The following is a 13,856-nucleotide window of genomic DNA, read 5'->3' on the forward strand; positions in this document are numbered from 1 at the left end:
CTATAAGCTCCTACATTTTGTAGCAGCGCACACATGCAGCATGCTGTATATGATTGATAGAGAAGTTATTGCTCCGGCTTTTTCTCCATCAATGTCATTTCAATAACAGACGAGATGGCCAAAGTGTATTTTGATCAGATAAGGTATAGTAATTATGAAAACTGCAACAAGCAATGAGTCACCCAGGGCCAGTGAATTATGGCTATGATTAATATTGATTTTGGTAGAGTAAGGGGGAGGGGAGAGGTGAGCCGTTTGTACACATATTGATATATAAGAAACCTGCATGGAATCATGGGAAAGAATTTGAATGAGTGTGAATGGTTGAATTAGTTCTGACGACAAGTTTAAATAAGTAGGAATACAAATATTGGACGTGATTTTGCAACAAAAGATGGAGTTTTAGAGTCTTCATCCACTAATCAATGGCTTATTTCAATTAATAATGGTAGATGCAGGGTCATATGCAGGGTCATGTCCTCTGTCATTCGGCAGTTTTAGTAACTTTACATTCTGCAGTTAAACGTGTAAATTTCAGCCTGATTCCACACCAGCATTCATCGTTTTACCCCAATAGTTATTCCTGGTAGATTGGTGAGGGATTTGTCACACCGTGATTTTAGTTGTTGTTGTTGTTGTTTTCCAGAGGTTTGCTTTTGAAGGAATTGCTCCATTACAATAAAACGTGAAGAAAATATAATTAGTTGACCATGAAAAAATCCAATAACAACATTTAGAGATTTTCTTTTCGGGGGTGAGGGGTGTTTGGAAGACCTTAGAATGAAAAAAACAAAACATAATGAGATGGTTTCATATGACTCCAGTAAACAGCTATTTCCTCTGAGATCTTCTAAAACAGACTTAATAATTGAGCAAATGAGCCACACAGGTCATCATAGGGCAGTGAGGTGCAGCAGTGCAAAACAGCTTCCATACTTTAATCCCTCAGCCTTTACAAAATCGTATAATTCCTAGTTTCCTGTGTGTGTTGTGCAGCAGATTACTCCCTTCACTGGTTCCTTGCCTTCACTTGCCTCAGGAGACATTTGGAGAGACTAAACTGTTGGAGAGGGAGAGAAGGAGGGAGCCCCTCACAAATGTTGTACAGTCACTTTTTGTGAGGGGATTACTGCGCGCGCTCTCTCTCATTCCCATTGGCTTGGCCCGCCGTGACAGTGGTGTGGTGATGAGTGGCTGACATGCCCGGCATCATCCATAACAAGCTTCCAACTTGGTCCCGTGTGACTCCCATTCTGGCTTTGCACTTTGTGCGTTTTACCGTTAATCGGAATTACGGGTTCTAGTATTTTCTCAAAATAGAGACAGAAAAAAAGATTCTTTACAACGTTTCCTTTTACGCACGAGACGAGCATGAGCTTCTTGGAGAGGTGACTTCATTTAAAGTAGGACCGGTGTGTGTGTGTGTGTGTGTGTGTGTGTGTGTTTTTTTTTAATTAATGAGTAAGCTTCTGACATGGCAAAACCTTTAGATCACATCAAAAGACCCATGAATGCTTTCATGGTGTGGTCCAGAGGCCAGAGGAGGAAAATGGCCCAGGAGAACCCAAAGATGCACAACTCTGAAATCAGCAAGAGACTCGGCGCGGAGTGGAAGCTGCTGTCCGACTCCGAGAAACGTCCGTACATCGACGAGGCCAAGAGGCTGCGGGCTCAGCACATGAAGGAGCACCCGGACTACAAGTACAGACCCCGGCGCAAACCTAAGAGTCTTCTGAAGAGGGACCGTTTTGTTTTCCCGCTGCCTTCTTTCCTCGGGGACGCAGCGGAGCATTTGAAGGGATTTTCCATGGACTCCTTTCTTGTCCCCGGGGATAAAGCCAGAGCGTTCCTCGCTCCCGTCTCCTCACCTTCTTCCTTCTCGCTGCTGGAGCCGGTGGCGCAGTTCAGCACAGGCGCTGTCCAGCGGATGGCGGAGATGCCGCACGCTCTGGCTGCCGGCGCGCTGCCCTACAGCGCGCACACGTTTGGATACCAGACTGGAGGGATCGGGGGTCTGGCTTGCCACGGACAGCACACCCACACTCACCCGTCACCCTCCAGCCCGGGATACGTGGTGCCGTGTAACTGTAGCGCCTGGTCTGCTGCCAGTTTGCAGCCTCAGGTTGCCTATATTCTCTTCCCTGGAGGGATGACCAAGAGCGGCATGGACTCGTACACCTCACCCAGCTCCAGTGTGTGACAGACTGGATAGCGCACAGGACCTCCCCATAATATGACTGAAGCAAAAATAACTGGGCTACAATACATTTTTCATCCAAAACTGGATATTAGGCTATAGTGTTTCTGCAGATATCAAGTGCTTTTCAAAATGCCATAAATTGCTGTTGATCTATTACTGAGCACCAACAACTCACAAGTCGCTCACACTCGTTGTACCAAGTTAATGCAGAGTCAAGATGTGCAGGAGTAATGCAAAAATACTATTTTGTTACTCTTTTGACAAAAAAAACTAATAAATACAAACCAGTTTAAAATTAAATGCACGAGGCTCACGTGTAACCTTTAGAAAAAATTGATCAAAATCAACAAGCGAGCTGACATCCATGTCCATGTTACTGCCAGTCAGATAAACATAAAGCTGTTAAATTAGAGGGCTGGAAGCCTGCAGAGCCAATGTATTTTATTTTTTTTTAAATATATTAATTTACCCGGGCCTAAAAAGGCATAATTCATAGACCTACATTCATACATTTGGACAGCAACACATGTTTGTCCCCCAGACCAGGAAACATGTCTCATTATGTAGGACAGCTTTTTGTTTTGTTTGAATTAGAAATAACACATTTTTTCCATAAAAACATTGTTTAAGAGTTTGAGTTTTTCTTTGGCGCTTTAATAATAAACATGTTATATAAGCAGCTACATCAGTTTTGGATGATAAGTCAGTTGCTGGTCAGTTAACAATGTTGCTGTGAAGTTGAGTCAATTAATTGATATATTTGTTTCTGGGATTATCCACATCAGTACTTTTTTTTTCCTTGCATTTTTGAACGTCGACTGATTATCAAAGAGTTGTTTTTTTTCCTAATTGTTTTTTTTTGTTGTTAGATGTCATTTCATGTCACACATCAGTTGTAACAATAACTGGGGGAAGTATGTTTCCGTGTTCCCTGAGCGCTCTTATTTAAACAAGCAGACTGATAAGGTGTACAACAAAAAGCTTCCACAAAAGACAAACCGATATTTACATAACGCAAGAAACAGAAGTCCATCAAACTGACCAACGCGACAAAATTAAAATCTCCAGCCCCATGATGTTTGGCGACTTTTGTATGAGTTTCGTTGTGCGTCTGTGTTTTGTGAGAGCGGGAGTGAGGCTCATGATAAGAGAAGAATAGAAACTTCTCTCCTCCCCAGTTGTTGACAGAGTGATAAGGGGATAAGTTGAATCATGGAAATCGTATGAGCTCTTGTTTGTTTTTAAAGTTAGTAAGAAGAGGGAATGAGTCCTCACCTGGAAACCAGCTTTATTCTCACTGTATGTCGATTCATAACGCTCCTCCTGTATCTATATGATGCAGAATTATTAAACGTGAAGGACCCGACCACTGATGCTGCGGCAGTATATTTGGGTCATTTGTGTTTTTTGTCTGTTGTTTCATTTTAAACAGCAGAAATGCAACAGATATCCTGGCTGGACATAAATCGGGGACGCAGTCTCAGAGAGAAGTGAAAGATTTAAAGATTTCATCTTGTAGAAGTGTTCTCGAGCAAACCAACAAATATTGATAAATTCACAGGTGTGTAGCTGAGCTTGACCTCTGACCTTTTCACTTCACTGCTTTCTCACAGCTCAGGCCTGATATGAACTTTTACATTCAGCCATAAAGTCGTAATCAAAAAATCTCCATTTGTCAAGTGTTTGTCTTACTCGTCTCTGTGCGTTTGCGCGTTTTGTCTTTCTGCAGCGCTGCATCATTTTCGTGGTGCGTGAGGGTGTTGGCCGCGTAATTCACTCACTGAACAACAGTTGCCCGGTTTACCTAGAGCCCCGTGGAGTCGGTGAATCAGTTTCCTGTATTTACATTCAAACAGTTCAGTTCCCACTCAAGGTGCCAGGTGCGCGTATCACCAGTGTGTCCACACCTCTCAGCGCACGGTAGCCCAACCCATGCTGCTGTGTCACCCGCTGGGTGAAACCCAACCGCCTCCACCCAACGCCACCATCACTAACAAAGCATCACTCTGCCCACTCTCACTCTCTGCCCACACCTGCTCACCTTTGCTTTAACTCATACACACATGCAGCGACACTTCAAGTGTTTCTCTATTTAAACTGGGCACAAACCATCCGGTGCACACACACACATACACACACACACACACACACACGCGCTGTGGGTCCCTTATATTTCCTAGCTTCTGAAGGAGGAAACAACGATGGCGCCTTCGGTTCTGCAGAACGGTGGATTCATTTTGGGTTTGATCGGCGCAGCAGCCCTCATCGCAGCAACTGCCATGAACAAATGGAGCGTCAAGGACAGGCAGGGGGACGTGGTGACATCTGTTTACACCTACAAGGGTCTGTGGCAGGACTGTGAGACCGCTTCCTCGGGATTCACCGAGTGTCGCCCGCTCTACGGCCTCCTGGGTTTCTCAGGTAGGACAAGGCTCTCTTATATTTGAATGTGCAACGTCTGCCATTTCTACTCTTAAAAGACACAATGAGCTTTCTCTGGTCACGGGATCAATGATACAGTAAGTAGCGACGTTTAAAGAAGTTGTGACCAAACAGAGCCAAGAAAAACCAAACTAGTTCTTCTCAAACTACAAAGGTTTGTCGAGTCCCTTTCGGTTTCCGCGGGGTTCACGGCCCAAGTTTTTCCTCGCTCTGCGTCTCTTTAACTTCACGTCTTTGTGGAATATTATGTAAGACAAAAAGGACGATGAGATGAGCAGCCGTTGCCGGTTTGCTTTGAAACGTTCCAGAACCATTTAGACTCTTAAAAAAAACGAGGCGCACGCATACTTTGCAGGATTGTTTCTGGGTTTAAAAAATGTCACTCAAATGCACCGAATCACTCGGATGAAGTTCTGGAACAAATAAATACTCACGAAATGAAGATATATATATATATATATATATATATATATATTTTTTTTTTTTTTTTTTAATTTAAAGGCAATGTAAAGGGTGGCAAAATGAGGAATTGAATGGTTTAATAAAAAAGATTAAAACTCTTTGATTTGGTGCAAAAAATAAATCTGTGAGGATTTTTTCCCGCCGAGGTGCTGAATGGATAAATCACATCATTTTTATCTTTCTAACTATTTGTTGTAAATTATAAGAATTATTTGAACAGATGATATTTCCAAATATTTTTCACTCTCGGTTTCTGTCGTCCTTATACTAACTGCGTCAAGGGCACTGCTATCAGTATTTGCATCAGCACCGGTTCATTCTGGTCACTGTGACGGACGGCCGGGTCCGAGACTCAGTCAACACAGCTATCAGAAGCAGAACAAACAAGAAGCAAAGGGCAGGTTCCTACGGCAACACCTACTGTAGGAGAGCACGGGTCACGTGATCAGATTAAACACTTAGGTTCACATCATCGTCTCCGTGAGATTATGAGGATGACGTGAAGTGGGAAAAAAAATAAATCTTATTGTAAGACGTGATTCATGCGATGCAGATTATTACACAATGTAGAGCGTCTTGGTAGAGTAAGATACAACATCAGGCTCAATACAACGCGTCTTTGTGTTTTCTGTCCACTAGGTACTTTCCAGGCTGTGCGGGCCCTGATGATAGTGGGCGTGGTTCTGGGTGTCCTCGGAGCGGTGATATCCGTTTTCTCCCTGACCTGCCTCACGATGAACAGCATGGCGGTCACCACCAAGGCAAAGATGAGCCTCACCGCGGGCATCATGTTCCTCATCGGCGGTAAGGTTACAAATAACGGAAATATGGAAAACAAAAGGGGTTTCTTTTCTTCTGTTCGTTGACATCTCTGATTCTTATGTTGCATTTATTACCGTTTCTCTGTGATGTAAATAAATCACAGAGTTCTTGTCTATGTCACTCTGTACACTTCTGTCAGGTGTGTGTGGCATCGCAGGAGCTTCCATCTACGCCAATCAGATCGTGGCCAGTTTCAGGGTGTCCACCTACCCAAACTACGGAGCAGGAGGAGGAGGAGGATTCGGAGACAACATGCAGGGAGGGTTGCCCAGGTAGGACGATAAAGACACTGGTCTTGCTTGCGGTTTCCATATTCTCCATATTATTTGCATGCAGGACTTACATCACATCTCGTTTGCCTTTGCAGGTACACTTTTGGCCCTGCACTGTTTATAGCCTGGATAGGAGGGGGCGTCCTGCTTATTGGTGGCGTCCTGAAGTCACTGGCTTTCAAGGGGATGGTGAAAGACGAAAAATCACAGTGAGTCAAAGAGTTATAGTTGCTCTCCTGCGGATTTGTTTCTGGACTGAATGTATCGCTCTTTTTACTCGTTACTGATCTCCATCAATTGTTGCCTCTTGCTTTTCAGTTACCCGGGGGTTGCTTACAAGCCTCAGTCCCACGCCAAAACCGTCCATTCAGAGGGCGGCAAGAAGGACCAGAATTATGTGTAACTTCAACACACGGTTGCGTTGACAGTTTTTGTTTGCCGAGGTGTGCGTGTGTGTGTGTGTGTGTGTGCCGTTAGCTGTTCACACGCAGCATGCTTTATGGGATGTTGTTTTCTTCAGTTGCCTCACATACACATTAAATACGTCTTTACTAAATGATAATGGGGGGGGTTGATGATGTCTCGCATTGTATCAGCAGGACAACAGGTGGAAGAAGAAAAGGAGTTCTGGCAAAATACAATAGCTTTCACATGCACATCCTCATGGTTACTAGATATTTATAAACCCTATATGTAATCAAAGCATTTTTTTTTTTACTTGAGTTTTGTGAAATCATTGAAGTTTTATGTTAATAAAACACTGATTTGTGAAATGTGGTTTCAATTATTCAAATATAAGCATACACAAACCTGCTTATTGACACGTGAAGCACGTTTATGTTCTATTAATGTCGGACTGAAGGTACGTAAAAGCATTTCAAGGCAGATGTTTTCATATTATGCGCTTCGTTTAAAGTATCCGTTACAGATATGATCTGCTATGTTAAACTGCCAACAACACTCGTCCTTGGAAAGAAGCTGCGCAAAGTAAAATCAGGAGCTGCACGGCCCTCTGTGCTCCCTGAGGTAACATCAGTGTAATATGTTCTGGAGATATATTCTAGCGATAGTTACATTTAGCAATTTCAGGCAAGTTTCGTAACTCCTTTGGTATTCCAGGGTGTCCACCTGTCCCCAGCGCTGAGCTGTGACGCTTTAGACCACAAGATGTCAGCAAATCCACGTCTGTGGTTTGAAATGGAGGCGAGATTATCTGCACTAGAGGAACAAAGACGGCTAATGACAGAAAAAAAACCCATCAGAGGCTTTGTTTATTGTTGCATATTTAAACTGTCAACTCACTTGCTCAAAAAAAAACAAAAAAAAAACAAAAAAAAAAGTATTCATAATAAATCCAGTTCCTCTTCAAAAGCAGAAGATGCCGAAAAACCACACTTTTACATCACACCTCACATCCCAACACTGGTTTACTGTGAGGTCGTCACTAACGTGTGCTTCAGCAGAGACGCCCGCATTAGAAGAGCAACTAGGGTTCATTTATAAAAAAAAACACAAATCACAATGATGAGCGTTATATAAAAAATAATAATCATACATGAATATCAGACTGATAGAAGGGGAACGTAAACTCCCACAGGTAGACAACGAAACGGTTCAGGATGTGCGTCGTCGTTTTTTTTTTTTCCAAACCTAATGGAACCACTTGGAGCCGTGATCGCGCGGCGATGTTGTTCATTATTTAGAGTGCGCTGCCCATCGGGGATCGGTGATGATGTCTTTCACACCCTCACACAAGTTATTCTGGTCAAATCCAGACAAGAAATTGAGGATTTTTCCCCACATACAAAAAAAAAAACAGTCATATAGTGATTTAACAACCATCTTTCAAGGCCGAGTTGTGTACAAATTGGTAAATAACATAAAAAGGTTCGCTTCACCCAAATTATAAAAAAAAAAAAACATTTTCTCAGTAGCCCCTAGTAGTCTCTATCCATGCAGACAGTTTGGATTCGTTAACGTTTTAAAAATCGGTCTCTTGAGATTTAAGAGTATTTTTCTTTGTAAGACTCGATTCTCACTGGAACCATCTCTTCAACCTTCCAGATAAAACCAGTGAAGGTGGTTTATCTACAGGAACACAGGCTCTAGAGAGACAAGTAGTTTTGAAACCAAAGCTGAAAAATATCTGCGTGGCTACATACAACTAGAGGCGTTGTAAATTTGAGCGAAGAGACCCTTTTAACTAAAAGACTAACAAACAGAAAACACACAGGTGTGTCTATATCCGGTCTAACTTCTCACTCAGGAACTCCTCCACGCTGTCTGTGTTCCACTTGAGGATGCTGAGTTCTTCAGCGATGTTCCCGTTATCGTCCAAAAGCTTTAGTACAGGATCAGAGCCTCTCACGTACTGCAGAGAGACACAGGAGGCGCGTTAGCAAGGCAGGTTTGCCCTCAATACTAATGGAAGACATTCAATGTTTGTGAGTCATCTGATTAACATAAACCGATTTCCCTTTGAAATTGCGTTGTTGTTTTTTTTTTCCCTTCCGCTCCAGATGAAGCTTAATGCGTGTGTAATTATGAGATTATATCAACGGGCCGGTTCACGATTCATCATCCTTACCTTGATCTGAAGACCCTTGAACATCTTCGGCTTGTCACTCCTGACAAAAGCTGGAGATAAAAAAAAACAAAACAAAAAAAACACCAGTGAGGCAAATGTCAGGCAGTGAATCAGTCAATTAGTCTTTGCATTTTAGTACCGAGCGCTGTGATTAGTGACGACTGTAAAACTGTAAAAGCTCCTGGGAATACGGAGTTAACAGTGGCAGTTGAGAACACAGGATGGCTACAGCTGAGGTAAACAACCGGCACACACACACACACACACACACACACACACACACACACACACACACACACACACACACACACACACACACACACACACACACACACACACACACACACACACACACACACACACACACTGTAACCCGACACCGAACTAACCAAATGTTACACTGAGCACAGATGGGAGGTCTCCACCGGATACAAAGAGGATAATAAAAAAAACTTCAAAGCCTTGTTTGAAAATCGGCCCTCAGGCATTTTAGACCACCTGCTGCTGCAAAAAAAAAAAGTGATTTCAAGAGGACATGTTCCACACATCCCCATTGATCAACTCACAGAGAGCTGATACAGTTAAAAACAAAAAGGTAATAAATATCAGAATATAAATCAGCTCACCTTGGACTTGGGGGAACCTCCCCAGCTTTCATCCACACACCTCCAGGATGGCCCCAGCATAGAGCTGTGTAAAGAGAGACGCAATGTCAGGTAGTCCATGAGGAGTTTCCTCCCACACACCCACACACACCCACACACCCACACACCCACACACACACACACACACACACACACACAAAACAGGGCTGTGGCCCTGCTGGTGGCCGGTCGCCTGGAGGAGTAATTTGATTCCAGCACACTGATTCATAAACGTGTCCCGGAGACTCCTCGGGGCTCATTAAGCGGCGAGGCTGTGCATATGGAGCAGGGCTGACGGATGGCCGTTTGTGCGGGGCTCACTTGTAATCAAACCTCCAGCACCAATACACAATAAGTTAAGAGGAAATTGGAGTGTCACGGCAGTATTTCAACACCACGCTCCGTTTTCCGTTTAAGCGAGGCGAGCGGTAAATGACCCGGTTGGCTGGTTTCGCACGGCAAATTAAATTACCCCCAATGCAACGCTCAGATCCTCTGCCGCTTCGCTCTCTTCCTCAGTCCGTCTGTAGACAGTCCAGCACTGCTGAAATTACATTTCCGCGCTTTTCATTTGACCACACGTTGCAGATCAGAGACGAACTCACGCGGTCCTGTTGGCCGCTCTAACTGGACGCCTGGGAGCAGTTTAACGTTTCAAAACTGCTCTTAATTAGAGAGTCACCCCGGCTACCGGTGACTGAAGATGCATAAGCAAAATAATAAATACATGAAAGGAATACATTCTGAATACCTCGATCCATGTCCTCTCTTTATCTTACGTCTACAAACAAACATGCAGGCAAAGAGAAACTATGTTCACTGAAGCCTGAATAATTAAAAACACGATATTTATAAGTGAGGAACAGATATGAATAAAAAGGTTACCAAGAAAGAGATGCATGATCACAGAGAAATTAACAGTTTTTGTCTGATATGAGATATCTAAAGCCACATTGAAGACTTTTAAAAACGCCAAAATATTTTCTCTTCCTTAACTGGTGATTATTCTGAATCATTAATCTTCAAAAAGAATGCATCATTATTCTGTGAGCATACTAACATTTTTGGTGCAAGTCAAGATTAAAAAAAGGATAAGTCTAGCAATACTACATGTTTTGTTATTGTCGTCATGAAAAACAACATAACTAACACTTCCTGTGGGGCGGCCCACAGACCCAACCCCCGCTACTTCCTACTGAAGACATAAATCTTTACAAACAGGTCGCAAATATAGAGATCCATTTCTAAACAGCTGGGTGCTGCAGCTTTCAGCAAACGCTGCTCAAACAGGAGGAAATGGTGCATTTGTTTGGGACTATTTTCAGCCTGCTGTGCTCGACTACGCGGACCAATACCAAGCAGGATCATCGGGTCATTGGTGGTTTTTGGTCTTTTCAAGGGAAAATACAACGTTTCGCCCTGGTGGAGCATCATCAATGATATATTGTATTGTATAGTATAGAGGAGCTGAGGTGCTCTGCTGCAGAGAAGCAAGCACACGGTTGAGAATGAGTAACCGAAATGCCATCCACACCCACTGAATCTTACTAATTGACAAGGCTGCGCACTGAGCCGTTTCTCAGAGGGTTTAATGACACGGCACTGATGTCAACCGCGAGTCTTGAAGTATTTGGAAAAAAAAGGGGCAGATAATTGTTGCCGTCGGAGGAGAGAATGTGCTCGGTGACGCCGTGGTTTCTACCGGCACCCTCAGCGTCAAGCTGGAGACAGCCGATTGCTCCGCGATGTGACATTTCACTCAAAAAAAAATAAAAAAATCAGGAAGAGGAATATTCGTTCCTCTTAGTGTCTGTCTGAAGCGGAGTTATCATCAAGAGGTGTAATGAGGTGTGCGCTACACGTCGCCAAGGTGCTGGTTGCTAGGATACCGCACACGCTCGGGGGACTTTGCTTAATCAAAGAAGGGCTACATTGTTTTTTTCCCCCCTCGGCTCGGGGTTTATCCATCAGAGGCAAGCAGGGAGTCATTCTGAATGTGTTGTAATCACCGACGTTATGAGAGCAGGGCTACACCTCCTCACTGGTTTCAGAGAGGTCGTTACAGAGAAGCTTGGTATTTCTACCCCATGGGGAGTGTCACGCTAGGGTTGAGGAACCTCGACTCCGATCACCGGAGAGAAGGATTGAGACAGAAAGCTACCGACAAGCGTTTGTGTGCGGCAGCTCAGATCTGATGCACAGCTGCTAACAGTGTAAACAGACCCCCAGTGGCAGAGAGGCTAAAACTAGGTTGTTTTTAGAAGCAGCTCAAATGCTGGAGGTTGTGATCCTGTCAATAAATGTGACACATTCTGACACGGAGGTCTTCCGAGTGCTTCTACCGTCCACTGAGGAGCCTGTAGACGGTGAAGCTCTAGTTCACTGAGCTTGAGACAGCTCAAGATAAATAAACGTGTCTGTTGTGCATCATCAAATGTGGCAAGTCAGAGTCAAGGCAGCGCAAGAAAACAAATAAGTGTTACACTTTGTGCATTGTCACTGAATCTCCTTTTGTAAAGTCTTTGTACCACACTCCTCCTCCTCCTCCTCCTCCTCCTCCTCCCTGAGACTGAATCTAGACAGGCAACTACTGTGTTTGCCTATTCCTCTGGGGCTCTGTTGTTCCCTTTACCTTGCGCGCTTCCATCAGGGCCTCCTGCTGGCAGCACTGCTGGCAGTCGGGCTGCAGCTTGTTGAGGCTGAACTCCCCGAGAAGGTCACAGGAGCTGCACAGCAGGTTGCTGGAGAAGCCCAGATCCCTGCATGCCTCAGACGTCAGATCGGCACCATACGCCGACAGCTGGAGAGAGAGGAAGGAGGAGATAAGAGTCACACAGAGAGGATACATTAAAGGCCAAAAGTCTTACTTCAAGTACAGATGTGGGAGTATTAAAAAAAAAAAGAAAGCATTATGTTACTGATAAAAACAGAAGTAAAGAATTGAGATTGTGGATTTTTCTTTGCTTTAGAAGTGGAATAAAATCCTGAAACAAACACAGATGACAACTTTGTGATGTTATTTGTATGTAGTTCTGTAAATTATGACAAATTCAGTTTATAGTTGAATCACTATATAAATAATAATGTATCTGCCTATAGGAACGTGATGCTAAAATGAAAATGTCATCTATCAATTTGATTTGGAAAGAAAATATAATCAGCAAACGTTTAGCTTTTTCACATGACGAGGACTAAAATTGCAATAAAGATTTATTGACTTAATTATAAATCATCTCAGCAAAATACTTGGACACAAGAGAGTTAATGGTCTGGTAGGAATGTGGGTAAACAGGCAGGCTAATTAACAGGATGCTTCAGTCTACGATGACTTCATCCTCTTTGCTGCTAAAGAACAAACGTAACACTGGGCCTCAGTGTTATACATGTGCTCGTACTGTAGGTGGGTTATGTCTGCTCGTCTCTAGTGTCTTATGTACACTTTTCTTTCGCTTACATGTGTATTGGTTTTGTCTATACGTTACTGCCTGTTTATCTATGAATTTAAGCTCCATTTTAAAATTTGAAAATTTTGTCATTTTAGGCTGCCTTCAAATATCTGGCCGGGGAAGGCAGATGAAAACTAGCCTCTCTGGCTAACCAACTGTTGATTGGTGTGCATTGTCCCTGCAAAATCAATAAACAAATAAAACTATAGTGAAACTGTCCTGGTGTCACGGTGAATAACAGGACTCGGCTGATGCTGCTGGGTACTTTGTTTCGTCAGTTATTCTTGTAAATATGACTCCCCGGTAGATTAAACTTAATCTGTTTTCACTTTCAGGAATCCAGCGTCCTCTCGAGTTAATTACCCCATTAAAAGCCCCGTATGTAGCTGCGTCTGCGTGGAAACGTCATTAGCATCCTGTATCGTGTACTCTCTCCATGTCCATACGGTTCCCCTGTAACGTCAGCTCGGATAATAAAACTATATTTTGACTAGTTAGTTACGGGCATTTAGGACTCAGCTACTGAGCAGGGAACTGTTTTTAACGGGGATAAGTGACGTGTAACACCGGAAGTCTTGGTTTACCATTACCTTCCTCTTTCAAAACACCGGTTTCGACAAACCAATCGGTTTATAACTATAATGTATCAGTTAGCTGACATATAAACACTGAGGAGGCTTCACATCGGGGCTTTTAGGTTTTTGAAGATAAGCCACGTCATTTAGAAGATCCGGGCTCAGCAGGACGCGGCTCACACACATGAACACAACGGTAGACGGCTCACAGACGACAGCTAATGCCGACGACAACACACGACTGACAGCGGCGACAACTGCTCATGTTCATTGTAAATAAACTCACCGTTTGTAAAAGCGAGAGAAGCCACAGGAGATACACCTCTCCCGACATTTTGGAGCTTGCTTTGTTAGCATAAACTACTCTGAGGACCCCTTTATTCCAGGAAGAGCTGCCCCGTCGCGC

At 43.5% G+C, this 13,856-nt stretch overlaps 3 protein-coding genes across 3 annotated transcripts; 2 read left to right on the top strand and 1 right to left on the bottom strand.

Annotated features, from left to right (window-relative positions):
- Positions 1-1,474: 1,474 nt before the first annotated feature.
- Positions 1,475-2,200, top strand: LOC137892863 (transcription factor Sox-14). Its single transcript, XM_068738265.1, has one exon. The coding sequence runs from the start codon at positions 1,475-1,477 to the stop codon at positions 2,198-2,200; it is 726 nt and encodes a 241-aa protein (XP_068594366.1).
- Positions 2,201-4,188: 1,988 nt separating this feature from the next.
- Positions 4,189-6,971, top strand: cldn18 (claudin 18). The gene is made up of 5 exons (XM_068701422.1): positions 4,189-4,621; positions 5,744-5,908; positions 6,066-6,198; positions 6,294-6,407; positions 6,517-6,971. Exons 1-5 carry the CDS (start codon positions 4,402-4,404, stop codon positions 6,599-6,601), a joined length of 717 nt encoding a protein of 238 aa, XP_068557523.1. The 5' UTR covers positions 4,189-4,401; the 3' UTR covers positions 6,602-6,971.
- Positions 6,972-7,438: 467 nt separating this feature from the next.
- selenof (selenoprotein F) lies at positions 7,439-13,826 on the bottom strand. Its single transcript, XM_068701901.1, has 5 exons — positions 13,737-13,826; positions 12,062-12,229; positions 9,412-9,475; positions 8,786-8,835; positions 7,439-8,569 (listed from the first exon to the last, which is right to left on the bottom strand). Exons 1-5 carry the CDS (start codon positions 13,782-13,784, stop codon positions 8,438-8,440), a joined length of 462 nt encoding a protein of 153 aa, XP_068558002.1. The 5' UTR covers positions 13,785-13,826; the 3' UTR covers positions 7,439-8,437.
- Positions 13,827-13,856: the final 30 nt, after the last annotated feature.

The sequence above is a fragment of the Cebidichthys violaceus genome, unplaced genomic scaffold (assembly GCF_023349555.1).
Source record: "Cebidichthys violaceus isolate CVI_PGR_0920_01 unplaced genomic scaffold, fCebVio1.0.p SCAF_8, whole genome shotgun sequence".
NCBI classification, from domain to species: domain Eukaryota; kingdom Metazoa; phylum Chordata; class Actinopteri; order Perciformes; family Stichaeidae; genus Cebidichthys; species Cebidichthys violaceus.

What these genes read in the sequence shown, in the direction of transcription:
- LOC137892863 (XM_068738265.1), top strand. Translation starts at nt 1,475, where the DNA reads ATGGCAAAACCTTTAGATCACATCAAAAGACCCATGAATGCTTTCATG.
- cldn18 (XM_068701422.1), top strand. Translation starts at nt 4,402, where the DNA reads ATGGCGCCTTCGGTTCTGCAGAACGGTGGATTCATTTTGGGTTTGATC. An exon ending in CGGCCTCCTGGGTTTCTCAG is followed by an intron (nt 4,622 to 5,743) that starts GTAGGACAAGGC and finishes TCTGTCCACTAG; the next exon opens with GTACTTTCCAGGCTGTGCGG. An exon ending in CATCATGTTCCTCATCGGCG is followed by an intron (nt 5,909 to 6,065) that starts GTAAGGTTACAA and finishes CACTTCTGTCAG; the next exon opens with GTGTGTGTGGCATCGCAGGA.